General features: G+C 37.4%; 1 protein-coding gene across 1 annotated transcript; it reads left to right on the plus strand.

Annotated features, from left to right (window-relative positions):
• LOC111571178 (solute carrier family 12 member 2-like) lies at positions 1–27,157 on the plus strand. Its single transcript, XM_023274259.3, has 26 exons — positions 1–766; positions 2,466–2,588; positions 3,556–3,631; positions 5,857–5,952; positions 6,421–6,560; positions 6,652–6,762; positions 8,118–8,226; positions 8,322–8,449; positions 9,764–9,848; positions 10,200–10,348; positions 15,226–15,333; positions 15,986–16,109; positions 16,196–16,297; positions 17,833–17,988; positions 18,542–18,641; positions 18,855–18,966; positions 19,050–19,190; positions 19,911–20,017; positions 20,252–20,331; positions 20,406–20,546; positions 21,330–21,443; positions 22,342–22,453; positions 22,592–22,678; positions 23,789–23,924; positions 24,013–24,080; positions 26,585–27,157. Exons 1-26 carry the CDS (start codon positions 305–307, stop codon positions 26,718–26,720), a joined length of 3,303 nt encoding a protein of 1,100 aa, XP_023130027.1. The 5' UTR covers positions 1–304; the 3' UTR covers positions 26,721–27,157.
• Positions 27,158–27,437: the final 280 nt, after the last annotated feature.

A 27,437-nucleotide genomic window follows, 5' to 3' on the forward strand; every position in this document is an offset into this window, starting at 1 on the left:
CACTCTCTCTCACACACACCGTCCTTCTCACCGTGTGTGTGTTTGTTGTGTGGAGACGCTGAGTCTTGGTGTCCTTTACGCACAGATAGGTGCCGTGCGTCCTGGCGCATCCATCCAGATCCAGAGTTTGCCAGCGGACACCAGGGGAGTAAATGACCGTCTGGAGCTTTAATCTCTGAATGTTTGACCTGGAACACAGTTTTTAATGATTTATCTCCCTCTGGCTGTTCGGCATTAAATGCTGCGGCTCCTCTCTGTGCATAATTAACGGTTCGGTGCGTCGCTGACTCCTGGTTCCGCCGTCATGTCGGGACAGAAACCGTCGCTGAGGACCGGTAGCTCCCCTCAGAGCCGCTTCCAGGTGGACGTGGTGACCGAAGCGTCCTCCGCAGCTCCCGGACCAGCTCCCGCTCCAGCCCCGGGCTCCACCGACGGATCCCGGCCGCCGGAGGAGTCCAAAGGCCGGTTCCGGGTGGTGGGTTTCATGGATCCGGGCGCGCTGGGCAGCGCCATGGACATCGGCCTCCCGCCTGACGTGTCCCACGAACCGGACACGGCGAAGAGCGACTCGGTGAGCCTCCACTCCACCGGTACCGGACAGACCCACATCTCGGACTCCCACTCCAACACCTACTACATGCGGACCTTCGGACACAACACCATCGACGCGGTGCCCAACATCGACTTCTACCGGCAGACGGCTGCGCCTTTCGGGGAGAAGCTGACCAGACCGTCGCTGTCGGAGCTGCACGATGAGCTCGATAAAGTAAAAATAAACAGTTTTTACTGACTTTTATCACCTAACTTGTCCTAAACATTTCAAAACTTGTTAAAAAAAAAGTCTTGAAACTCGTCCCAAATTAGTCCAAACCTCTTCAAAATACCTCAAAACGTCTCCAAAATGACTAAAAATTTGGCACAAGCAATTCAAAACTTGTCCAAAATGTCTCAAAACGCATCCCAAAAACTCAAATTTTGTCCAGAATGACCACAAAAAAATCTTTGAAATGACTCAAAACTTTTCCAAAAAGACTAAAAGCTACACAATGAACTCAGTAAAGTAAAAGTGCAGTTTTTACTGACTTTTATCACCTAACTTGTCCTAAACAATTTAAAACTTGTTAAAAAAAAAAAAAAAGTCTTGAAATTCATGCCAAAATACTGCAACTTTGTCCAAAATGACTCAAAAATATATATATATTCGAAATGACTCAAAACTCATCCAAAAACACTAAAAGCTGCATGATGAATTCCATAAAGTAACAATAAACACAGATTTACACAAAATAACTCAAAAATTGTCCAGAACTGCTTAAAATCTGTTTTAATTGGCACGTTTTGAGTCATTCTGGACACATTTAGAGTGATTTAAGACAATTTTGAGTCCCACAGGTGCTACCAACACTGGAAAAAATGGAGGCTCCTCACAGTATTTGGTGTCTGTTTGTTGTTTCATGTCTCATTTGTCTTGTTTCGCCTATTTTTTGTCTAATTATGTCTTGTTTTTGTCATTTAGTTTCTCGGATTTGTCGTTTTGTCACATTTCTGGCATTTTGTGATTCATGATTGTCATTTGGCATCTTGTCATTCTGGGACATTTTAACATTTTTGTTCTTTTATGTCCTGTTTTGTCATCTTGTGTCTTGTTGGTGCTGTTTTTTTGATCATTTTTTTTGTCTTTTTGTTGTTTTGTTTTTTGTTTCATGTTTTGTATCTCATCTTTCTCATTTTGTGTCTCTTTCTGGTCGTTTTGTGTCTTGTTTTTGTTGTTTCGTTCCTCGCTCTTCTTGTTTTGTGTCTCGTTTCTGTTGCTTTGTGTCTCATTTGTTTTGTTTTGTACCTCGTTTATCTCATTTAGTGCCTCATTTTGACAGTTTTGTCTCCTCATACTGTAGATATTTAACTATTTCCTTGTTTCCTCTCTACTCTGCTCATCATCAGTAGAAAGATGTTTCACCATGCTGAATGGATCTCCAACAACTTGCTGACAACTTCTGGTCGTTTTGATTTTTGCGTATTGTTTTGTGTCTCCATTTTGTCACTTTGTATCATTTTAATCATTTTGTGTCGTGTATTTGTGGTTTCATTTTTCGCTTTTCCTGTTTTGTGTCCAGTTTGTGTCTGGTTTCTGTCAGTTTATGTCTATTTTTTCAAATCTGTGTCTCGGTTCTGTCGCTCTGTGTCTCATTTGTGTTGTTTTGTACCTTGTTTATGTCATTTATTGCCTCGTTTATGTTGTTTTGTCTCCACATACTACAGATATTTTTCGATCTCTATGTTTCCTCTCCAGTCTTTTCTCTCTCCTCTGTTCATCATCAGTAGAAAGATGTTTCTCCATGCTGAATGTATCTCCAACAACCTGCTCCTCTGTTCACTGTTTCTGAGCCATGCTGCATTTATTTCATTCATCCAGGAGCTTTGATCTCTCACTGACTCTTTCCATCTTGGCTGTGATTGGTTGTCAGGAGCCCTTTGAGGAAGGTCTGGCCAATGGCGAGGAGCCGTCAGCGGCCGAGGAGGCAGCGGCTTTGGCGGCAAAGGAGGCGAAAGGAGGAACTGTCAAGTTTGGTTGGGTCAAAGGAGTCCTGGTTAGTGTCAGCTGTATAAATGGAAGCTAACTACAAACTCTGCTTCGTCCTGTTCTGTTTAAACATGTTATAATTATTAAATTGAGCTTTAAATCTGTTTTTAAAGCGACATGCACTGTAAAAAGTAAATTGGTAAAAAGATTGTGAATATGTGTTAGCAGGTGTACCAGAAAAAAGGTTTAAAAAGGTGGAAGGAATAATGTAACATTAAAAAATTGGAAAACTGTGAAATAAATGGCAAGTATTTGTAAAATAATAATATTTTTTAGCTGATTTAAATACAGTAAAACAAAAGTCTCACAGAAATAAACCAGAGATTTTTGACGTAGACATAATTAACAGTTTTTAACATTTAACATGTAAATCAATATTTTTACGTGATTTTCCTTAAAATTATTATTTTACATCCAAAGAATTACTATTTGTAAATATATAGATTTGGATGTGTGCACTATGTTTTTGGTTTCTTTTTTATTGTTTTAGCATTGTTTTATTTTGGCAGATTTTACTAGGTATCTGTAATTTAATTTGGATAATCTAGAAAAAAAACACCAAATTGCTCAAAAAAAATACAGGTAAAAGTGCTAAAAAAATTTATTTTTACAGTGTAATGTTCCAAGACATCAACCCTGTCTCCCAAAAATCTGCTCCTCTACAACCAAACTCATTCTCATTTACATTTGAAAGAAACCTAACTTTCCATTTGAAACAAACATATTTTCTAATGCGATGTAGTAGGAAAAGGTTTGAAAAAAAACACAAAATCAGCTGAGGGATAAATCAGTTTCTGGTTGAAGTAATGAAATAAATGGCAAAGATATGTTGATTTGAACGTCACAACAAACCAGCAGAAAACATGTTTATCTCAAAACCTAATTCAGACAAAGTTTAGTTGCACAGAAACGTAGATTGTTGCCCATCATTACATACTTTCTAAAATATCCACAATGTTAATTCTGTGTTTCAGATCCGCTGCATGCTGAACATCTGGGGTGTGATGCTCTTCATCAGAATGTCCTGGATCGTTGGACAGGCTGGAATTGGTACGTACTGATCAATCAATCACTGTGATCTGATAATCAATGATGTTGGCTTGTCTGCAGGGTTCTTAGAGGAACCTTTACCAGCTTAATTTAGTTGGTTAGTAAGTCCAGAGGTTTTTTTTTTTTTTGTAGTTATATGTCGGTCCAACTGAAAGTTTACACCTGTATTTACAATTTGTTCTATTTATTTTACTTTTAAAGCTTAGTTTTTTAGTTTTTTTTTTTAAGTGGACAGTCTTATAATGTTTTATTGTGAATCCATTATTAAAAAAAAACTAATTTCAAAATTCTCAATATTTCCAGAAACCTATCTAAAAATCTAAAGAATCTAAAAAATTATTTTTGCTGAAGCTTCTACAATTACCAAAACCATAATGATCGAGCGTCTATACATACTTTAGATACAACAAATAATTAAAAGCAAGCATTGGTCATGGATACGGGACACACTAAAGCACTAACAAACTGTTTTTATACTTTAAGGCTGGCTGGACAGATAGCTTTAAAATAATCTTCCATCAATTACTGTTGTAGTTCCATTATTGTTGGCTCTTTTGGTGTCCTGGTCGCTATAAATCTGAGTTAGAAATACCTCCAGTTGGAGAATCTAAACAGAAGGCAGCGATCATTGGACGGCCATCTATTTGGGAACAGCGCGAGGTGGCATCAACATTTAGAAAACTGGCTCCTGCGATGTACGATCCAGTTTGACTGAAAACGTTAACTCGTCAACTCAAGTGCACCAAAATAATGGCACAATAGTTATAGTGGAGGTAATTCCAGGTCTCTGAGTATGTAGGAGATAATACAGTAAGTCTACTCCACTTTGTTGATGCCGCTATTAAAGAGGAGAAGACTGCTTCTCATTGGGGAAGTCCACTCCTCCAAAGTAGATCTTATTTTTCTACCCTGAAAGATTCTCTACAGCAACGGCTCCTGCCGTTAGAACATGCGCAAAAGTTCAGACCGAAGTTCTTGAATTGGAAAATTACCTACAATATATGTCAGTTTAAACGCCTTGTTGGTGTAGTTGTTGAATTTAATGTCCTAATTCTGCTTTGTCAGAGCTCAGCTCATCACATAAAGCACAGATATAGAATTGTGTGTCATCTGCGTAAACAGAGATCCATCTATCTATGTTTGGATAAGGGTAAGAGCAGCATGTAAAGTACCAAAAAATGCCAACAATGAATGACTGAGTTTGAATTGTCACAAGATAAATGGCAAATCTGTGCAAGTTTTAGCTGTATATTTGACACAAACAACTAGTATAGAATCTTTGCAGGTTTTTGCTGTAGTTTCCTTCAATATACACTTTGTCGATGCTAATGTTAAAGAGTGGAAGACTGTTACTCGCCGAGGAAATCAACTACTCCGGGGCCACCCTATAACAAGTTCTTGCAGTGGAAAATTACTTACAATATATGTCAGTCTAAATGCTTCGTTGATGTATTTGTTGAATTTAATGTTCTAATTCTGCACTGTCAGGGCTCAGCTCATCACACAAGCACAGATATAGAATTGTGTGTCATCTGCGTAAACAGTATCCAACCATCCATGTTTGGATAAAGGTAACAGCATGTAAAGTAACAAAAAAATATGCCACCAATGGCTGATTGATTTCAAGGTCTCAATAGGTAAATCACAAATCTGTGTACATTTTAGCTGTATATTTGACACAACCAACCAGTATACAAACCTTGCAGGTTTTTTTCTATAATTTCTTTGCAATATGCACTTTGTTGATGTCGATGTTAAAGAGTAAGAGATGGCTACTCGTCAAGGAAATCAACTACTCAACAGGCTCTGGTTTCTGTCTGTAGGTACATGCACAAAAGTTCAGGACGCCTTTGAACAGCTCGCAAGGTCTTGCATTGTAATGACTTACAATTTATGTCAAGTTAAATGCTTTAAAAAGTGCTCCGTTGATGTACTTGTTGAATTAATTCTGCATTGTATGGCTCAGATCATCAGTTAAAGCTCATATATAGAGGTGTGTGTCATCTGCGTAAACAGATATTACGTTTGGATAAGGGTAACCACATAAACAAATGAACAAAACACTGCAACCAACAACTCACTTACTATGAATTGTCACAAGGCAAATTACTTATTTGTGCAAAATTTTGCCGTTTATTCCACACAAATAACCGATGTAAAAGTTTTAAACTACATACACTAAATTATTTATAATTAAATGGATTTTTCTTGCTTTTGGTAAACAGGACTGACCATTGCGATCATTCTGATGGCCACTCTGGTCACCACCATCACTGGTCTGTCTACCTCTGCTATAGCGACCAATGGCTTCGTACGGGGAGGTGAGATACAAAACGCACAACAGCTTTAATTTTTAAAATGTCAACTCATTTGTCCCATTTTTTTGTAATATCAAAGATCTAGAAAGTGTAAAAAGTCCAAGATACAAAGTTACAAACTAATTAGAAACTTTCACAATCACAACCAGTTGTGTTCACACATTCATTAAGTGACTTACAGGACATTTAATTTTTTTAAAAAAAATTAACTTTCCAGTAAGAGCCAGGTTCAACAGTGTTTCATGATTTTTGCAACTGAACTTAAAGACATTTTCAAAGATTTTGAAATATTCTGGACTGACTGACATTCAAGTATTAGAGGAATGATAGACTGTAGTTTCTATTCACTTTGTTGAGCACTTCTTGCCATGATATGGATCTCTACAGTAGTTGAATCGGACTGTTTGTTGTATACTAACACTATACTGACACAGTACATTAAGAGCTATATCTAAAAACGTTTCCATCCAGGTGGGGCGTACTACCTGATCTCCAGGAGTCTGGGGCCTGAGTTCGGAGGCTCTATTGGCCTAATATTCGCCTTCGCCAATGCCGTGGCTGTGGCCATGTACGTTGTAGGCTTCGCTGAGACTGTTGTAGAGTTGCTCAATGTGAGAAAGTCTTTGGTTTAACTATTCAAACCTCTTTCTGTCTGATTAGAATAGACTCTAGTATTGATCTTGATCTGGTTATTGATTGCAGGACGTTGACGCCCTGATGACCGACGAGCTGAACGACATTCGTATCGTCGGGACTCTGACCGTCATCCTGCTGCTGGGAATCTCTGTAGCTGGGATGGAGTGGGAAGCCAAGGTAGGACTGTGATTCCACAACATCAGTGGAGTAACCCAACATCCTCAGCTAACATCTAAATAAACAGTCATAAGACTGTTCTTGACCATGCAGAGCCTGAAGCCTTTGATGAGGCATTTTCCTCTGCAAACGTGACAGTTGTAAGTCGGTGTTGTGAGAAGATCATACACATGTATCCACGATCCAACCAAAGTTTTAGCTATGTTAGTGCCGTGGCTGTCACTAGCTCCGCTTCCTTGACATATGTTTATGCACTTTTTGAAATATCGTATTAGAAAAGGGTTTACGGAAACAGTAGAATTCTCTAAAACGTCCTCAATGTCACGCTAAAGTTTTTACGTTTGCTTGAGGTGTTCTTGGACTTTTCTGTGTTAGTTCTGATGTAGACAACATTTAATTTGCATGATCAATTAGTTGTCTGTGCTTCTTCTGTCTGTTGTCTTTGGTTAAAAAATCATCAGGTGACTAATAGAGTCTCACAATAAGCTGTACTTTGTGTTTAGTGCTAATTAGCGAAAGTTAGCATGCTAACATACTAACCTAAAATGGTGTACATTTTCACACTATAAATGCTGAAATGTTAATTTTGATATTGTGAGCACCTTGGCAGGTAAAGTGGAGAATTATCGCCCGACAACGCTGCTAGTGAGGCTGTAGACGTCTCATCACAACTCACTCCAAAGACACTGATGTAAATATTAGCAAAGCTTTAAGTATTTTCATATTTAAAGGACTTATGTAAAAGCACCTTTGGCATACATCCACTAAAAGTTCATTTTAAAACGGCATTTTAAACAAAAAACTATCTCCATTCATGTACAATGGTTATGCAGGTGCTCGTGGAAACATGAAGCAGGTTGGTTGGCCAGTTGTAGAACATACCACAGAGGTTGCACAGTAATAGTGAAAAGTAAGATCAGAGATTTCCTTAAATGTGCAACAGCTGCTTGGATAGACAACTAGGACCGGAGACCAACAAGGTCAGCAACGCCTGTAGTCTTATTTATAATCTATAATTACATAACCAGTAGTAAAGGCTGATGTCTTAGTTTTCTTCTAAGAAGGTGCCAGGAGATAGAAGAATCAGCGACGACACATATTGGCATCTGAAACTCATGGAGTCTTAGATTTTACCTGTACAGACAAAAACATCACCTCAGAATTTTCTAACTAAAACGGGATTTGTATAGTATCCAAAAGTCTGTTTTCTAGAGGTCCTAAAACACTGGAATAGTCTTCACGTTAGGTATAAAAGTATTGTGGTGCAATTTGGCGGTGTAAGATAGCACCCCAGGCTGAAACACATCAGCAAATGTCCTCACTAGTTGAGAAAATCTAACATCTCTTCCTTTCAGGCTCAGATTGTCCTCCTGGTGATCCTGCTGGGAGCCATCGCCAACTACTTCATAGGAACCTTCATGCCATCGGAAAGCAAAGAGCCCAAAGGATTCTTCGGCTACCACAGTCAGTCTGGTTTTGGTTTTCATCAGTTCAAAACGTCCCATGACAGAATTCAAAACCAATAGTCTGCTGTTTGTTTGGTCTCTCTTCTCCTACAGCTGCCATCCTGCTGGAGAATTTCGGTCCAGATTTCAGGGATGATGAGACGTTCTTCTCGGTGTTCGCCATTTTCTTCCCTGCAGCCACTGGAATCCTGGCTGGAGCAAACATCTCCGGAGACCTCACTGTAAGTTTTAGATCTTTACAAAGGACATTTTATAGCATTTAACATGCTGTTTTTTGCTGATATCCAGAGGCTGTGGCTCTTACATTGTTTCATGATTTCACTTTTGGTTGCTCACAGACATTTAGAAGGTTCAACAACTTGAACAAACTGTTGTTGGGCTCTTTGGCACAGTTCCTCAGGAGGTTCAGACCACTTTATAGCCATGGGTCCATATAACTGTTAAGTGAATTTGAACTTTTGGAATGTTGCAACAGCTGCAAGGCTCTGTGGTGTCGGCAGAAGGTGACAATAGAGGCTACATTATGCATGGCTGTAATAAAAAGGGTAGAAAAAGCACAGTGCATCTACAAGAGAAAAATGGGGCGAAACTGAAATGGATGATCAGTAAAGTGAGTTAAATGTCTGCAACATCAGAACTTATTCTGAAAACATGTTTCCATCTTCCTTTATGCAGAACTCCTTTTCAAAAAAAACGAAACCATTTCAAGCTAGCATAAAAAGTTTTGGGGGTTTTTTTGCGAAACAGCATTTTTCTGATTTATTGCATTTCCATTCACTTTCTCTGATGCTAATGCAATGTTTAAAAATGGACAAAAAAATACATTAAGAGACACTGCTTGTTTGTTTTGTGAAGTTCTGTTCCGAACAAGTGTTGGCATTCCGCTAGGTTCAATCCTGGGCCCCATGTTTTTCTTTGTTTACATGCTGCCATTACTATTATCCAAACATAGCATCAGTTTCCACTGATATGTGACTGACACTCAACTCATGAGCTCAGTTTTATCTGATAATCTGAACCCTGTTGATGCTCTTGTGAATCACATTTCAAAGACAACCAATTGAGCGACTGAAAAATGTCTGTTTTTGCCTATAATTAGCTTTTTTAGAAATCATAGAGGATAACCATTTAGAAAGCTACAGAAAAACGTAGTATTAAAATTAACTTTACAGATTCACCCGACTAATTTAAGAGCAGTGTGGCTCCTCACATGTTTTTATCTTCCTTTTTTGTGTTTTTACATTTGTGTCTTACATATCTTACTGCTATTTTTTCTAGGACTGCATTTATTCTAATACTATTGTAATTCTTCTAAGCAATATCTGGCACAATGATTTCCTATTGGATCTTATCTTATTACATAACTATTTCCATTTAATTTTTCCATCTCTCTTTGCTTTCTAATCCTCTCTGCATCTTTTAATGCCTCCTATGTTTTGCATCTTTCTTTCTCTGTGGTTTAAATGAATTGCATCAGTTCTTTGAGGTGTTTGAATTGACTATAAATTTGAACGTAATTGTGTTTCTGTCTTTAGGATCCTCAGTCGGCGATCCCTAAAGGCACCCTGTTGGCCATCCTCATCACAGGACTCACCTACGTGGCCGTCGCCTTCTCTACAGGTTCATATCATACACTTGATATTAACGTTAAATTTGATCTAGTTTTCAGAGATTTCCAGCTCTGATCTCAGATATGTATCGTCTAGATGTTGAGTGCAGTGCTTTACTTTTAGGGAGACAAACCATGTTGATATGCCCAATACCTTTATCTTTCCAAATCTGAAATGTCCAGTGTTTGAATTTTTGTCCAAAATCAATAATATATCAATATGAAAGTGCTGTTGAAGGTAAATATCAACCAGATGTACGGTGTTAGACTTCGGATGAACTTCTAAATGGGCCTGGTGGACCTTCTAGAACTGGATTCTGCTGCTGTTGCATCAGCGTTCATGTCGGTTTGTCCTCGTGCAGGTTCCTGCATTGTCAGAGATGCAACTGGCGACCACAACGACACCGTTAGCGACACGGTGAACTGCACCGACGCCGCCTGTACGCTAGGCTACGACTTTTCCATCTGCAAGGAAGGAGGCTGCCAGTACGGCCTCATGAACGACTTCCAGGTAACGCTGCAGCTGAGTTTAACTTTCAAACCTTGAGGCACCTGAGTCTTTATGTTGAACAAGTCTCGAGTCTGGTGAAGTATCAATATCAAGAACCAGACAATGTATATCCTGTACCAGACCATGTATATCCTGGAATTCTTGAATTTCCAGTGACTCCTAGAACTGTAGCTGCTTTGAAATGGCTCCAAGGGAGTTCCCTGGCTTGTTCAACTTAACGATTTGCATTTCAGTGTATGTTGGTATGATACTGCCACCACCATGCTTGATGACAGGTTTGGTGTTTTTGGGGTTAAACTCCTCACCTTCTCTCCCCCAAACATATTTCTGCTCATTGTGGCCAAATAGCTTTGGGGAGACCAGTCTAGAACCTTCATTCTAGCCTGATGGAACCATTTCTTTACCACGTCTGATGCGTGTTTGGGTTCATTGTCTTGTTGAAACATCCAACTGTGTCCAAGATCAACCTTCTGATGATGGTTTTAGGTTTTCCTGAAGAACGTGGAGGTAATCCTCCTTCTTCATTATTCCATTTACTATGTGGAAAGCTCCAGTTCCACAGAGCATGATACTGCAACCACCATGCTGGATGGTAGGTTTGGTGTTCTTGGGGTTAAAGGCCTCTCCTTCTCTCCTCAAAATATATCTCTGCTCAGTTTTTGTTCCAGCTGACCACAGAACTTTCCTCCAGAAGGTCTTTTCTTTAAGTGATTCTGGCAGCTACACAACTGGACCATGAACTTTATTCTGATGAACAAATGATTTAGGATCTGAACCTGCTTCAAAATGGTTCCAAATGACTTTGTGACTTGTTCAAGTCTATGATTTACTTGCTCAGATCTTTGCTGAGCTCCTCAGACTTTCCCACTGTAGTGTTTGTGTCTAATGAGTGGATCTAATGGGTTCTATTTAAACTGGATCAGGAACTGGAACATAATTGCTTGGGAAAAGATATGAGTCCACGAAACTAGGAAAGTTTGATAAACACAACTTTCTACATCACCATAACTGATAATTTAAGTTGCTGTATGTATATTTTCGAACCAGCAAACCTTGAAATATTGCTAGAAAACGTTTAATAAATCCACGAAAGAACCAAAATGCACAATTGCCCTTTTGTGACAGAGATTCCTGAGTTTCAATGATTCCATTATAGAAAATTCAGAGAAATAGGAGTCATTGGAAACATATACATGGTCAAGAGGATGGAAAGTCCAGTTTCCTTCTACAGAAGTGTTTAGGAAGTTACAATGAAAGGTCCAAAAATGATTTCAAGATGATTCAACATTTTGGTAGATAATTATCATTATTATTGTTTACTTCAGTGAAAACAGTCGGAGAAGCCGAGGAATTCGTATTACATAAAGGCCAGCACACAGTGGCAGTGTGTGACGTGAACAGAACAACCCACAGCCATTGTTTTCTATGGAAGCCCACACATTGACGGTGAAGCCGTGTCAGGATACAGCGATGCCCTATTTCCCATCGTCCACACATCGACACCACACTGACTATTGGATTAACGCCATCTGTTTACCTTCATAGCATACTGGTGTTTTAGCTAACTACTGGTGCTGTCTGATGCTACGTTACACAGTTCATCACATTACTGTCGCTGCATTATAACACAAGCATTTTACACACTTTTATGTTTTAAGCTGCCAACATTCTTCACATACCACCAACTCTTTATAGCTAATATCGTATTTTAACACACTTTTAATTATTAAACTTTTTTTTTCCACATATTGTAGCTCTATAGCATGACTTTTTATGTAAAATAACAGCAAATATCAGCAAAAGAGGCATTTAATTATGAAGTTATCGAATTTTACAGTTAAGAAATGTAAAAATGCATAAAATTACCTGTTAAAATACAGATGTTTTGCATTATAAGACAAACACTTCACACACTTTAAGGTTTTGAGCAGCTAACATTCTTCACATACCCCCAACTCTTTACAGCTACCATCGCATTTTAATAAAATTTAAATGCAATCATGGTGTTAATAACATCAAAATAACAATTTAAAACTTTCGTTATATATATATAAAACTTTCTTTGAACTCAAAATAATGAAAATAAATGTGAAAATGCAATGAAATACAAATGTTTTGCACTATAACTTTTAAATCATGACTAAAAATTTATCCTTTAAAATTTTTTTAGCTCTGATAGTAGGGTTTTTTCCCTTTAAAATAACAGCAAATATTTGTAAAACGGGGATAAAACTCGGGCAAAATTATGTTTTTTTAAAGTGAAGAAATGTTTAAAAAAATGCATATAATTTTCTGTTATATTATGGATGTTTTGCGCAGATCTAATGTTTAAAAATTTACAGTTTTATGTAGTTTTTTTATTGTAATTTCCCGTAATATTTTCTGTAAATTCACAAAACAGCGAAAATCTGTAAAATAACAGACATTTTTCAGAACAAAAAATACAAATAATGCTGATTTCTTACAGCGTATTTACGTATTACTACTAACGTTAAACAACTTCCTGTAAGTAAATTGTACGTTTCTAGTTTTATAAGTGTAGTTAATATTGCATGTGGGATCAAAATGATTGATAAATATATTGATTATATTCAGGTTACTGCTGTAAAGACATAAATCAGGTTTATAAATGTCATGTTTAAGTTCAGTTCTGGTTTAACAAGAGTTTAAATCACGTCATTCTGCAGCTCTGATCTTGTTTCTGTGCATGTGGATGTAACGCTGGCTGCAGAGGTTGTGTGTCTGTGTGTGTGTGTGTGTGTGTGTGTGCATGCATGCGTGTGTTTGTGACGGAGTTGTTCCCAAACAAAGTGCAGCAGAGATAATAGCTGCTGTTGTTTTGAGTCACAAGGTTCTCGCTGGTCGGAGCTGAATGGGAGCATTGACGGCATCCACCTACACTACCACACACACACAATAACACACACAGACAGACTCACACAGCTCACCGACACTGATATCGCTGACATTGTGCATGATCTCGTGCGCCGCTGCAGACAGAAACAGCTGTTTGATTGTAGTTCTTGTGTATTCATGAATCTAAGCGTGTGTTTCTGATCGTCCTCCATGCCAACAGACAACACATGTTGTTGGTAGGTAAACACATTACACAACAGAAATCAGTCACACCTTCAGTTCACATGGGAATAAATGACAATAGAAGCCTCTAAATCTACATATTTCTTGAACTGAGTGAATGTCTCTCTCATTATAAGTGAAGTATATGAAGACCAGTCACAAAAGACAATCTAACCTGAGCGCTTCTGATCCTCCTCTATGCCAACAGACACCTCATGTTGTCAGTAAACATTCAGCTCATCCAGGAACAAACTAGACTTTCTTCAATTACACTTGTCCTTCCTGCTCTCTGAATGTGCTTTAAGCTTCTAATTCTTGAAAACTGCCGTCCCATTTGGGCAGAGGTTGAGTACATTTACATAAATGCTGCACTTAGACACATTTTGAGATACTTGTACTTAAGTATTTCAATGTTATGCAACTTTCTCTATATCTCAGAGGTAAAGATTGCACTTTTTGCCTTTATTATAGTGCACAGCATAGAGAGAGACAGGAAATGTGGGGAGACGAGTAGGGCAACAACATGCAGTAAATGGCCATGGGTTGGATTCGAACCCATAACCGCTGCGTTGGGGACTGTAGCCTCTATTTGTGGGTCACCAATTCAGCCTGTTGAGCTACATGGGCGCGACGTAACGTGATTTTCACTGTGAGTCGGAACTCACGTATGTACATAAATACCTGTGTCACTCACCTACGCTAACACAGTGCTAACTGTAATGGTACTGCCATCAAGAAGAGTCTGACTTATGCTTCGGAGCCATAATGAAGCTTGAAAAGTTCCAAAAAAACAACACAAAAGAAAGTGAATGTAGCACAATCCAACGTGGCATACAACCAGCGAATATAAACACAGCCGTCTTCCCCATATAGAGTAGCGTGACGATGTATTTGTTCACTCTACTCGCCAACTAGTTCCTGCATGAAATTAGTTTGAATGTCGCAAATGATGGAACAAACTTTCTTAATAAATTTATGGGAGATGGCGACGTAACCACAAAATGTCGTAGGTCAAGGACGTCGTAAACCGAGGACCTGCTGTATTCTGTTTTACAGAATGAGCTGGCAAAGTGAGACTACTAAAACTCCCACAGGTCTGAGACACATTTTCCAACCTGAGCATTCATCCATCAACCAATTACACCATGTGATCCAGTGTTTAGGTTCTTCGATTTCTCCCCTCTTCACCCGGACTGGTCGAGGCAGATGTCAGCCCTCCCTGAGCCTGGTTCAGCCGGAGGTCGCTTCCCTTTAAAAGGGAGCACTTCCTATAATAGTATATATATTTTATACATCTATTATATTGTAGGATCTTCACCCTAATATTTAAATTACTCAGATAAAGGTGTATTTTATAAAATATTCGATGGTCTTAATGAGAACATTTACACAATATTGTAGGATCTCAACCTAAATATTAAAACTTGTTCTGTAAATTCATGACGTCTTTTTTCTCTGTTGAAAAAAATTATTTCAAATGTAAAAAAATAGCAATTTGACTGTTCAGTTTTCATTGCTCTAAATGTTTTATTTGTGTTTGTTAATGCTGACATATTGAGTTTGCTTTTAGTGTCTGTAGTACTTTTGTTTTTCCTTTATCTTGACTATCCTGGATTTATATAGACGTTCAAACCCTTGTTTTTATCTATATATTATTATTATTATGTGATGTCATACACACTCTTTAAACAAAGGGAGGTATACAATCTACAAATCTACTCTGTGAACAAGCTATTTGAGTCAAATCTACATTCTGTGATTGGTCAGTGTGAACCTGAAGGTCTTCCTGTTTCCTCCAGGTGATGAGTTTGGTGTCGGGCTTCGGTCCTCTGATCACTGCTGGGATCTTTTCAGCCACTTTGTCCTCAGCTCTGGCCTCGTTGGTCAGCGCTCCCAAAGTCTTCCAGGTCAGGAACCACATATTTACATTTAACTTTGCAGGTTCAGATTTGTTGCTTTCTCTGACGGCTCCTGGTGGTTTTAAATCTGCTTCAAAAACAGCTCCTTTGTCCTTTATTTGACATAACTTGAGTATTGGTGGATTTCAGGGATTATGTTGTTTAATTTTTTTTTCCCATTGACAGCAGCTGGAAGTCAAACACACATCACCCTAACTACTCACTGACTAAAGGTGTAAACACAACTACAAATTCATCTTGGAAACAGCAAAACATGATTAGTTTCCAACAAAAAGTTGGTTTCAAGATGGTCAAGACGGAACTTTTTTGTCTCAACTTTTACATAATAAAGGACACGTAAACTAGTTGTTATTTAGGTTTTTAGATGTTTTTCATGGGTTTCAGCTGAGCCCTATGGTTCATTTTGTCATCACGTGACGTTTAAGTACAAAACGTGACAACTGAGAAACTACAGCATCTTCCATTCATATATTTAAGACTACATTATGGTGATAAACACACCAGAAAAAGGTTTTACGTGGGCTTTGAGAGAAGAAGTTTAGGTTTTAGGCCGTCCAAGATGATAAAACACTCACTAAAGTCTTAATTTAAGGTTAAATCCCTGTAAAAGACTAATATATTGAAGCTGTTATGGTTCCAGGCGCTCTGTAAGGACAACATCTATCCAGGTTTGGGTATGTTTGCTAAGGGTTACGGGAAGAACAACGAGCCTCTCCGTGGTTATGTCCTGACCTTCTGCATCGGTCTGGCCTTCATCCTCATCGGTAGGTTGGGAATCTGAAGGTTTTAAAGCTCCTACAGAATGACTTTCTGGTGTTTAATCCTGAACTTGTCTGCCGTCGTCTGTCAGCCGAGTTGAACATCATCGCTCCCATCATCTCCAACTTCTTCCTGGCTTCTTACGCTCTCATCAACTTCTCCGTCTTCCACGCCTCCATGGCCAACTCTCCAGGTCAGATTCTCTAAATAACTAATATACTATAATAAAACAACTAAAATACTATAAATAAGCTCTGAAAGATTGTAGTCTGGGTATCTAATGAAACTTACTCAGGGTTCAAGTTTTAAAAACTTGAAAAGGTCTGAGTGAAATTAATGAAAGTGACAAAATTCGTCATATTAAATTCAGATTTCCTTAAAATGTCCAAATATTGTTTTTCTACACGACTAAAAAATTAATTCTGAAAAAAAACTGTAAAAATTTGCCAAGTGGCAGAAAAAATACATTTATAAATGTCTTACTGTTCAAAAACTGTAAAACCAATGAATATAAGTAAAATAATTATATTTTTGGCCATTTTAAATACAGTAAACGTGTAATTTTAAGTCAAATGCTGTAAAAGAACAAATTACTATTTGTAAAAACACTGATTTTTCATTACTTAATTATTTACAGTTTGTTGGTCTATTTTTGTTTGCTCAAAATATTATTTTTGGAAAGGGAAAATTTGTAAAATAACAGCTTAGAAAATGATTTACCATTTTTCAGTCCTCAAAATACACAATTTTATTTGAAATAATAGCAAATATCTGCAAAGTAATGAAATTTTTTTGCTGATTTAATACTTTAAAAATTAATGTAATGGCATGGTCAAAGATTATAAAAGAACAAACTGCAATTGGTAAAGTAACAAATGTTTAATTGTAGACATTATTTACAGTTTTTGTTTAGTTTATTTTTAAACTGTAAATGTGTAAAATTAATATTTTTGTCTCCGAGGTTTTACAAAATCATATCTAGAATTCACCAAATGGAGAAAATCTGTAAAATAACCGCTGAAAAAATGATTTACCATTTTTCAATCCTCAATATGCTCACGTTTATTTCAAATAATGGCAAATAACTGCAAAGTAATTAAACTTTAATGTTGACTTAAACATATTAACAGGTAATGTAATTTTATGGTCAAAGATTAGAAAAGATTAACTACAATTGGTAAAATTACAGATGTTTCATGTGGACATCAGTTAGAGTTTTGATTTGTTTTTTTGTTTTGTTTTTTACAGTTAACATGCAAATTAATAACCCTTTCTATGATTTTAGAGTAACTATTATCTGCAATTCAAGAAAACGGGAACTCTGTAAAATAACAGTAAAATGTTTTCTTCAATTACAGTTTAAGAAAGTTTAAAATTTTTACAGTGCAACAATTTACTTACACATTTTTGTCTCATAACTGGAGCAAATAAATTCACCTTCTGCTAAAATGCAAATTCTATTTAATATTTAGGAGCAGACTGTTGGTCCTTTATAAACTGTACTGTGATCATATTGTGAAAACTACAACAAAATCAAGAGAAATGCTCCTGATTAGTGCATTAAAACTTGCACACACAAAAGCAACCTCAAAAATACAAAAATTATGATGAATGTACAATTAAAAATAATAAATGTAGAGGTAGACGTTGCATCAGTCTTGTTCCATGTATTCTACTGTTATCTGCAGGTTTATTTCTGATATTTGATGTGTCCTATTCCCTCCACAGGGTGGCGCCCCAGCTTCAAGTACTACAACATGTGGGTTTCTCTGGCCGGAGCGATTCTGTGCTGTGTGGTGATGTTTGTCATTAACTGGTGGGCGGCTCTGGTCACCCTCCTCATCGTCCTCGCTCTCTACATCTACGTCGGCTACAAGAAACCTGGTGAGAACCTGCAGTTTCCCTAAGAGCTACTGCTTACTTTTAAACTGGTCACTGTTTTCAATTTTACAGATGTCACCAGTTTTGTTATATTGCTGGTAACTAGTAAAACAACAGAAAAGTATTAACTTGCATGTTAACTGTCAGACAGAAAACAGGCTAAAACTGTCAATAATGTCCACATCAATTATCAATTATATTTCAAACAATAATTCATTCTTTTACAACATTTGGTCAGAAAATTACAGTAATTGTAGGGTATTTAAATTCGCAAAACAACATAATTGTACAAATATCTGGCAGTATTTGAAAGAAAAAAATCTGTGTATTACAGACTAAAAAATTGGAAATCATTTTTTTATCTGTAATTTTACAGATTCTGCCCATTTTTGTTAAATTGCAGATTACTACTTAGTGCAACAAGGGACAAACTATTAATTTATATGTTAACTTATAAAAATAAATAAAGTGTCCACATCAAAAAATAAATCTGCTGTTGTTTTTGTTTGCTTCTTAAAGACTCTTCTTCACTGCTTAATCCTCCTCTTTCTTGCAGATGTGAACTGGGGTTCGTCCACTCAGGCTTTAATCTACAACCAGGCTCTGACTCACTGTCTGAACCTCACCGGAGTCGAAGACCACGTTAAAAACTTCAGGTTTGATTTGGGTTTTAAACCTGGAAACAGACGTAGTAGACGTTTAATACCAACTCAGATGGCTAACGTTACTAGTATGTGACGATGACGAGAACCACAAACTTAATTTACCAAAATGACCAGAATTTAATCGTCCTTTACCAGAATTCCATAAAACTCAAACTCAGTGTGATTTAATTTGATGTTTTAAGTGTGTAATATTCCTGTTTGCAGGCCACAGTGTTTGGTTCTGGCTGGTTATCCAAACTCTCGTCCTGCTCTGCTGCATCTGGTTCATTCTTTCACCAAGAACGTCAGCCTCATGGTCTGCGGTCACGTTAGGACGGTACGTAAACGCTGCCAGCTACCACGAATCACCAATCTATGAGGTAATAATTCAGCATTTTCTCCTCTATCTTCTACAACCAGGTGACCCGGCGGCCAAACTTTAAGGAGCTGTTTCAGGATCACGCCCGCTGTCAGCGCTGGCTCAATAAAAAACGAATCAAAGCCTTTTACGCTCCTGTTCTGGCTGATAACCTGAGACACGGGACGCAGCTGCTGCTGCAGGTACGAACACCTGGACAAACCCAGCACTTCACTTTACTTTGAGATTTAAAGCAAAACATTTAAGCTACAAACAGTGTCTGTCAGGTCCTCACATCCTGGTGGTGCTGCGACTGAGACTGGATATCATCATATGAATGTCATCAGGGCAGGACTCTGATCAAACATGTCAAGTTCAAGGCCTATTGTAGCATGTACAGTGTAGTTACACAGCACTTCCTGTTTCAGTTCAGCTATCCCTACGCACATCCACCAGGTGGCGCTATGACTGAGACTGAATATGGTCATATGGATGTCATCAGGGCTGGACTGTGATCAAACATGTAAAGTTTGAGACCTATTGTAGCATGTACAAGCATGCAGTTAGACCACTTCCTGTTTCATTTCCTGTTGTATCTACGAGACAAATTTGAAGTGTGTTGGACTAACCCCCAGGAGGAGTTTCCTCTTGAAAATTAAAAAGAAAACACCCAAAATTGGCCATAATGTGATACTTCATTTAAAATGGCTGACTTCTTGTTGGGTTTTGGGTGCATGAAGTTTTTTTTTTTGACCGGTTTGGACGTGTGTAGCAATTTTGATGTGTCTCTGAGTATATTTAGGACCTTGAAACCCTTTCTTTTGTACGAAGAATGACCCCTTGGATTCCAACAGGGTTCTTGGACCCTAACTAATCTGGCTTTTATACAACTTAAATACAACTTTTTTTTTTTTGCCCTACAGGCGGTTGGTTTGGGTCGATTGAAGCCCAACACATTGGTCATGGGTTTCAAGAACAACTGGAGTGATGGCGACATGAGAAATGTGGAGATTTATATCAACACTATACAGTAAGAACTAACATTCTTTTAAATATAATATAAGGTAGTTCAGAGGAAGTTCGTCTTCAGTTCAGCAGACTCAGGGCAAAAGAACCAAAATTTCAACAGGGATACAACAGACAAGAAGTTGATACGCACGCTTGAGGTGTTTTTTTGTTTTGACTTGAGCTTCATGGGAGAGGAAAACTTTCGGAGTTTAGAAAATAAACTGATTCATATTATATCTCCTGCTTTACATTCCAGTGATGCCTTCGATCTACAGTTTGGAGTCGTGATCCTCCGACTGCAGGACGGACTGGATATCTCTCACATCCAGGGCCAAGGTACGTCTGTCTTTATACTGTATATCCTCTATATCTACTTAGTGTTTTTACTGAATCTGTCCGTTTCCCTACAGACGAGCTGCTGTCTTCTCATGAGAAACCACCAGTCGGCAGTAAAGACGTTCTGATTTCTGTCAGTCTGGCCAAAGACTCAGATTCTGACTCCTGTCCTTCAAAAACCACCAGCAACCAGAGCAGCCCGCTCATCATTAGAGGTAAATGTCTCGTTTTTCTTCACGGTGGGTTCATTTTCCACTACAATCTAAACTCCTGCACCTCTATGGGAACAGAACAACCACGAAGAAGGAGAGAGAATTCAGAAATAGCATCTGAGCAGTATGATGCAGCTAGAATGACCAAAAACAAGTAAATTTCTTGGAATATTTATTTTACGAAAATCGGAAAAAACTCAAGTACAATAGTGCAATATCTTTCGTAGCGCTCACAAGTTTTACCAACAATGAAAAAAAGTGGAAGCTCCACATGCTGTAGATCTTTAATTATTTTCATTTTTACGGGCTCTACAAACAGAAGAACTGTTTACATTACTTTTGTCAAACTATTAAAATTTCACTTTAATTTGCGGTGTTATGTACATTTGTTTTGTCTAATTTTATCTTGTTTATATTTTCTCGTTTATGGTGGTTTTGTCTCCACATACTGTCGATATTTAACTATTTCCATGTTTACAACGTCTCCAAATTATTTGGTCTGGTACAAACGCTTCACTTTTAGCTTTTTTTTTTTTTTTTTTTTTTAAATGAGACGTATAGAATGAAGTAATTTTGGTGAAATTTCACAAGTTTAAGCTTAGATTTGGTTAATTTTCTCAGTGGAACCATTCAAGACACATGAATTCAAGGACCCTCAGAAAGTTGAAAATCTTTTTTCTGTTTTTACTGTTCCTTTCTCTAACAAAATGTGTATTTTTGTCTTTTTTTTGAGAATATAATATGCTTTTAAAGCCCACTCGCAGGTGTCTCTTTATCTGGTTACAGAGACCAAATCTCCTCTGAGTCTGACCGACCAACGTCTGTTGGAAAGCAGTCAGCAGTTTAAGAAGAAACAAGGCAAAGGAACCATCGATGTCTGGTGGCTGTTTGATGATGGAGGTCGGCGTTTATAAACTAAATTTCCCCCACGTGTTTTCTGTAACACCCTGATTAAGTGACTTTTTGGTTCCTCACTACAGCAGAGTTAATTTCATCAATGAAAACTCTGATGTAAAACACTTGATGACCCGTTTTTCATCACAAAAACAAAACTAAAAGTAAATGTAAAGTTAGATTTAAGACAGGAACTACGACAATATATCATACATTTTGGTTTAAATATTCAAGCTAATTAACTCAAACAACCTAGCTAAGAAAGCTGAAAGAAAACAGTTCATGAGTGGATGTCATGGTCATGATTTCTGGAGGTTGAAAATCCAGCATAAAAAGATTAAAATTAAGCATTTCTATTTGCTGTAAAGTTCTTCATCCATCATTTAACAGAAAATATACAGATCAAAAGAACAAGTGTTTCCTAATGGACGAGGCTTACTCACATATGTAGCAGACATGTTTTTTGTTGTTTTAAATTTGTCTATAAAACTGACTAGCACGTTGACTTATCGAAACATTTTCATGTCCTGAGGCTCATTTTTCCTTAGACCTTATCAGAATTTCCAGTTTTGAGTAACTAGACAGACACGTGTTGTTGTGAACACAGCAGTTTTAAAGGAAAATGAATGTTACAGTCTAACGTTAAATCAGATTTACAACACAGCTACCATTTTATTATAAACAGTTTGATTTAGATACGGTAATAAATTTGGGACCCATCTGATGGTACTAACTGATGGATAAGAATCTAAACAACTAAAATACCCCAAATGTTATCATTGTTTTGTGTAACCAGGAAAATATGGCATATGAGGAATGTAGGAGTGAGTTTTACACAGTAAAATGTGTTTTATTATTTATTTATTATTATTAATCTTTAACATTTATTTTGTGTGTTTTTTAGGTCTGACTCTGCTGATTCCCTACCTGTTGACCAACAGGAGTAAGTGGGGCGACTGCAGGATCCGAGTTTTCATCGGCGGAAAGATCAACCGGATCGACCACGACCGGCGAGCGTGAGTCCTCCGTCTTCTGCTCTACGATAAAACAAAAACTGTGAATTTACAGTATTTACACTCAGCGAAGCAAACATAAGTTAACAAAGGTGTTTTCTACGTGTTTAATTAGCTGTTTTTGTGTGTTTGTGCTATCAGGATGGCCACGCTGCTCAGCAGGTTCAGAATCGACTTCTCTGACATCAACGTCCTCGGAGACATCAACACCAAACCCAAGAAACACAAGTACGACTTCTAATGGCTTCTCCAGAATCTCCTGAGTTCAGCTTCTCTGGTCCACTCGGTTCTGTGAAACCAAGACAAGACTTGGAACCAGAGTAATTCTAACTGGGTTGAGTCGCTGCAGGAGATTCAACAACAAATATTAGAACCATTCGGCTCTGTTCCACTGTTGCTGCTTGTTAATCAATCACATTGATTGATACCTGATTATTCTGCTGCTGGTGGTACTTCTGTTCTCTTTTCTAATCTTTTGTATTTGGGTTCGAATTTATTCACGTTGGGTCTGGCAGTGGTCCAGAAATTCAAGTTTTCCATGTTACGTTTGGGTAACGCAACATTTCTGACGGATAAAAAGCATGGAATAAACTCAATGAATTCAAAAAAGATACATCAATTACCAATTACTGCAAAATCAGTTAAGAAAAAGCAGTGAGATAAATGGTCCAATCACCTTTAGTGACAAATTGAGATTTTGGTCCAATGATTAGAGATCAGAAGGTCACGCCAATAGAGAGTTATTAGATCTGTTATGATTTAAGTTAGATTTTTATATTACAATAACAACAAATTAAGTTAACAAAAAACGTCTTCAGATATTTTAAAGAGTTTCAAATTGTTCTGATAAGAGTTTCCAAACAGTGCAGCTTCAATCCCATATATTACGATTAATTTTAAAGGACAACAGAAGTCATCAGGCTGGACCACACCTCTAAAGGCCACCAGGAATCAACATGTACAGGCTGTTAAATAAAAAGAAAAATGTGTTTGAAGAGTCTGATCAGCTGCCACATCTTACAAATTCTCAATTTACCTTTAAGATAATAATCCATTGGTCGTACATAATAAATTATGCTTTAACAACGACTCTAAAAGGTTTGAAGGAGTTAATCTTTAGTTCCCTTTCAAGGTACAACCTAAATAATTAGAAACATATAACTCCATGGTTTACGTATGGGTGAACTAGATAATTATGTGTGTAGTATTGTTTGTGCTGGAACTGATTAATCCGACCTTTTAGCATTTTTCCTTTTATTTCTGCCTAATTTCTTTGAAAGTATTTTAAAATGCACCACCAGACATGTTAGTTAATAACCTAATACGTGTGTTTTCCAGTAAGCTGAGTTTCAAGGAGCTGATCGAGCCGTACAGGCTGAAGGAGGACGACATGGAGCAGGAGGCTGCAGAGAGGCTGAAGGCCCAGGAGCCCTGGAGGATCACCGACAACGAGCTGGAGCTCTACAAAGCCAAGGTTCACCTCTGACCAGTCCCAGCGCTCTATCTGTTCAGGTTAACGTCTACGTTTGAGTTTAAACTGACATGCTGTTTGTTGCTTTCAGACCAACCGTCAGATCCGACTGAACGAGCTGCTGAAGGAACACTCCAGCACCGCCAAGCTCATCGTCATGTAAGAAACTCACTGGGTTTGGGTCTAGATGTAGTTTTCATCAAAGGTTCTGTTTTTAACTGCTAAACAAGATGAATCCGGTTATCCAGAAACCTGGATCTGGGGTTTACATGAAAGAATGTACTACAGATGAAGAAAAAGAACAAAAATAAATTATCTTTGTCAACCACCGAGAATGCAGACACAGATTTTAATATGAGCAGAAACATTGACTAAGATGGTCAAAGCTAGAGGTGCAACGCTGTGACTAAATAGTTTTGTAGTGTAGTATGTCGCAACTGTACTACATGTAATACAGAGTACCTTATAGGAGCAGCTACAATGTGTACTGAAAGTAAAAAAGTAAAGCATGTGATTTAAAATGTAGCCTGTGAAAAGTTTCTATAGACTAGGGCTGCCACTAACAACAAATCACTTTTGATGACGTATCATGCTCAGGCGAATCATCATCATTAGTGGCAGCCCTACTATAGACACAGATTGCATTTACAAAAATTTAAGCGAACCCTTAAAAACCTAAAAGTCCTAAAGGAAGCTTAAACTCGAGGTGGAAAGCAGCTAAACTAGAAGCTAAAAGAGGGTAATACTAGCAGCTAAAAGACATCAAAACTATGATTAAAAGCAACTAAAGTACAAGCTAAAGGTGGGTAATTCTAGGAGTTAAAAGCAGCTAAACTAGAAGCTAAAAGTGACTAATGCAAGGTTAATTGTGTTTACACTACTAATAAATTCCTTAAACTAGGCTTAAATTCACTGAAAGCGGCTAAACTAGAAGCTACAAGATGCTAACATTATCAGCTAAAATACACCACAACAATGGTTAAAAGCAATTAAAATGGAAGCTAAAAGAGATTAAAACTAGTAACAAAACAGGCTAAAACTACGAGCCAGAAACTACCAAATTAGAAACTAAAAGTGGGTAATGTTAGAAGTTAAACGCAGCTAAAGTAGGCTAACACTAAGAGTTGAAATCAGTTAAACTAGAAGCTAAAAGAGGCTAAGATGGGCAGCTAAAAGACACAAAAAACTAATAATAAATAGGAATTAAAGTTGAAGCGAAAAGAGATGAAAGCTAGTAACAAAAAAAAGCTAAACTAAGGCTAAACTATGAGCTAGAATCAGTCAACCTAGAACTTAACAGTGGCTAATGCTTGAAGTTAAAAGCAGCAAAAATAGAAGATAAAGTGGGTAATGCTAAGGGTAGAAAGCAGCTAAACTAGAAGCTAAAATAGGCCAAAATTAATCACAAAACAGGCTAAAACTACTAGCCACAAACTACCAAACTAGAAGCTAAAGATGTGTAATGCTAGGAGCTAAAAGCAGCTAATGTAGAAGCTAAAAGAGGCTAACACTAGCAGCTAAAAGATGCCAAAACTATTAATTAAAAGCAACTAAAGTAGAAGCTAAAAAAGATTAAAACTAGTCGCAAAACAGGATAAAATTACAAGCTAGAAGCTGCCAAACTAGAGGTTATAAGTGATTAATGCTAAGAATTAAAAGCAGTTAACATAGAAGCTAAAAGAGGCTGACACTAGCAGCGAAAAGACGCCAAAACAATGATTAAAAGCAATTAAAGTGGAAGCTAAAAGAGATTAAAGCTAGTAACAAACCAGGCTAAAACTACGAGCCAGAAACTATCAAACTAGAAGTTAAAATTGTGTAATGATGGAGTTAAAAGCAGCTAAAGTAGAAGCTAGCACAAACACTAACAGCTAAAAGACACCAAAACTATTAATTAAAAGCAACTAAAGTAGAAGCTAAAAGTGATTAAAGCTAGTCACAAGACAGGCTAAAACTATGAGCTAGAAGCAGGCATACTAGAACCTAAAAATGTGTAATGCTAGGAGTTAAAAGCCGACAAAATAGAAGCTAAAAGTGGGTAACCAAGGGTTGAAAGCAGCTACACTGGAAGCTAAAAGATGCCAAAATTATGATTAAAAGCAACTAAAGAAGAAGCTAAAAGAGATTAAAGCTGGGAACAAACCAGTCTAAAACTATGAGCCAGAAACTACCAAACTAGACAGTAAAAGTGAGTAATGCTAGGAGTTAAAAGCAACTAAAGTAGAGACTAAAATAGACTAACACTAGCAGCTAAAAGATGGCAAAGCTATGAATTAAAAGCAGCTAAAGTACAAGCTAGAAGAGATAAAAGCTAGTCACAAAACAGGCTAAAACTATGAGCTAGAAGCAGACAAACTACAACCTAAAAGTGGCTAATGCTAGGTTCATTGCGCTTGTTTGCACTACTGATAAATTCCTCCTCAAAAAGAGAAAAAAAATAGTGGAACATACTTGCAAATGTTTACATAGAAAACGATTTTTCTTTGCTTCTGATAATGTATTATAATTATTATTATCAGAGAGAAAATAAAGGCATGCTAAGTTCTAAATGTGGTTTCCAAATGGACTGGATTTACTAAATTCTTTGTAAATAATGTATTTTCTGTACTAATTTCCATTCTTAACTTATGAAACTTACAGTAAATACTGTGTTTTGTGTTTAGGAGCATGCCTCTGGCCAGGAAGGGCACGGTGTCTAGCGCCCTCTACATGTGCTGGCTGGAAACTCTGTCCAAAGACCTTCCACCGCTGCTGCTGGTCCGAGGAAACCACCAGAGTGTCCTCACCTTCTACTCCTAACACAATTATCTACTCTGGCAACGCACAAATACACCGTTTGTGTCGGCCTTCATGTATATTTATCACACATCTGAACAACAACACACGTATTATCCTGGTTTAAGTTTGAGAGACTCCTGCTGTGAAGAGAAAGTACATTTGTTTCAATTCTCATTAACACATTAATTAACAGTGAATAGTTAGATGGATGTTTGTTTACGGTTAATAATAACAACAGGCTGTATATTCATTCTATGGCTTCTGTTTGTTTTACATGAATGAGAGTAACTGCGGTAAATATTAAAATTATACGGTTTATTTGTAATGACGTTTTCAGAATGTGTGTTCAGGTGTTCCCCGATTATGAGGTGATTTTATTTTATTTTTTAAGTGGCAAGACGCTGTATGTCTGATAACTTAATTTTGTACATTATTTTATTAAAGTATTAACCAAACCACGTTTCTTGTCCAGTTTATTTTTCAGGAATTATTTATAGAGATTAGATGGTAAACTAAAACCTAGAGGAGGATAACGATAGTATCAAAATTGACTAAAACTATGAGCAATAAGAGGCTAATCTAGAAGCTAAAGTGTGTAATGCTAGGAGATAAAACAGCTAAAGTAGAAGCTAAATGAGGCTAAAACTAGGAGTTGAAAGTAGTTAAAATAGAAGCTAAAAGAGGCTAACACAGGCAGCTAAAAGACGCCAAAACTAATAAATAAAAGCAACTACAGAA

Source organism: Amphiprion ocellaris, chromosome 6, assembly GCF_022539595.1.
Source record: "Amphiprion ocellaris isolate individual 3 ecotype Okinawa chromosome 6, ASM2253959v1, whole genome shotgun sequence".
Taxonomy (NCBI): domain Eukaryota; kingdom Metazoa; phylum Chordata; class Actinopteri; family Pomacentridae; genus Amphiprion; species Amphiprion ocellaris.

Bases quoted from the DNA above. Each gene is read 5' to 3' on its own strand.
- LOC111571178 (XM_023274259.3), top strand. From the start codon at position 305: ATGTCGGGACAGAAACCGTCGCTGAGGACCGGTAGCTCCCCTCAGAGC. The intron at 9,849-10,199 runs GTTCATATCATA...GTCCTCGTGCAG, and splicing joins GGCCGTCGCCTTCTCTACAG to GTTCCTGCATTGTCAGAGAT. The intron at 15,334-15,985 runs GTCAGGAACCAC...TTATGGTTCCAG, and splicing joins GCGCTCCCAAAGTCTTCCAG to GCGCTCTGTAAGGACAACAT.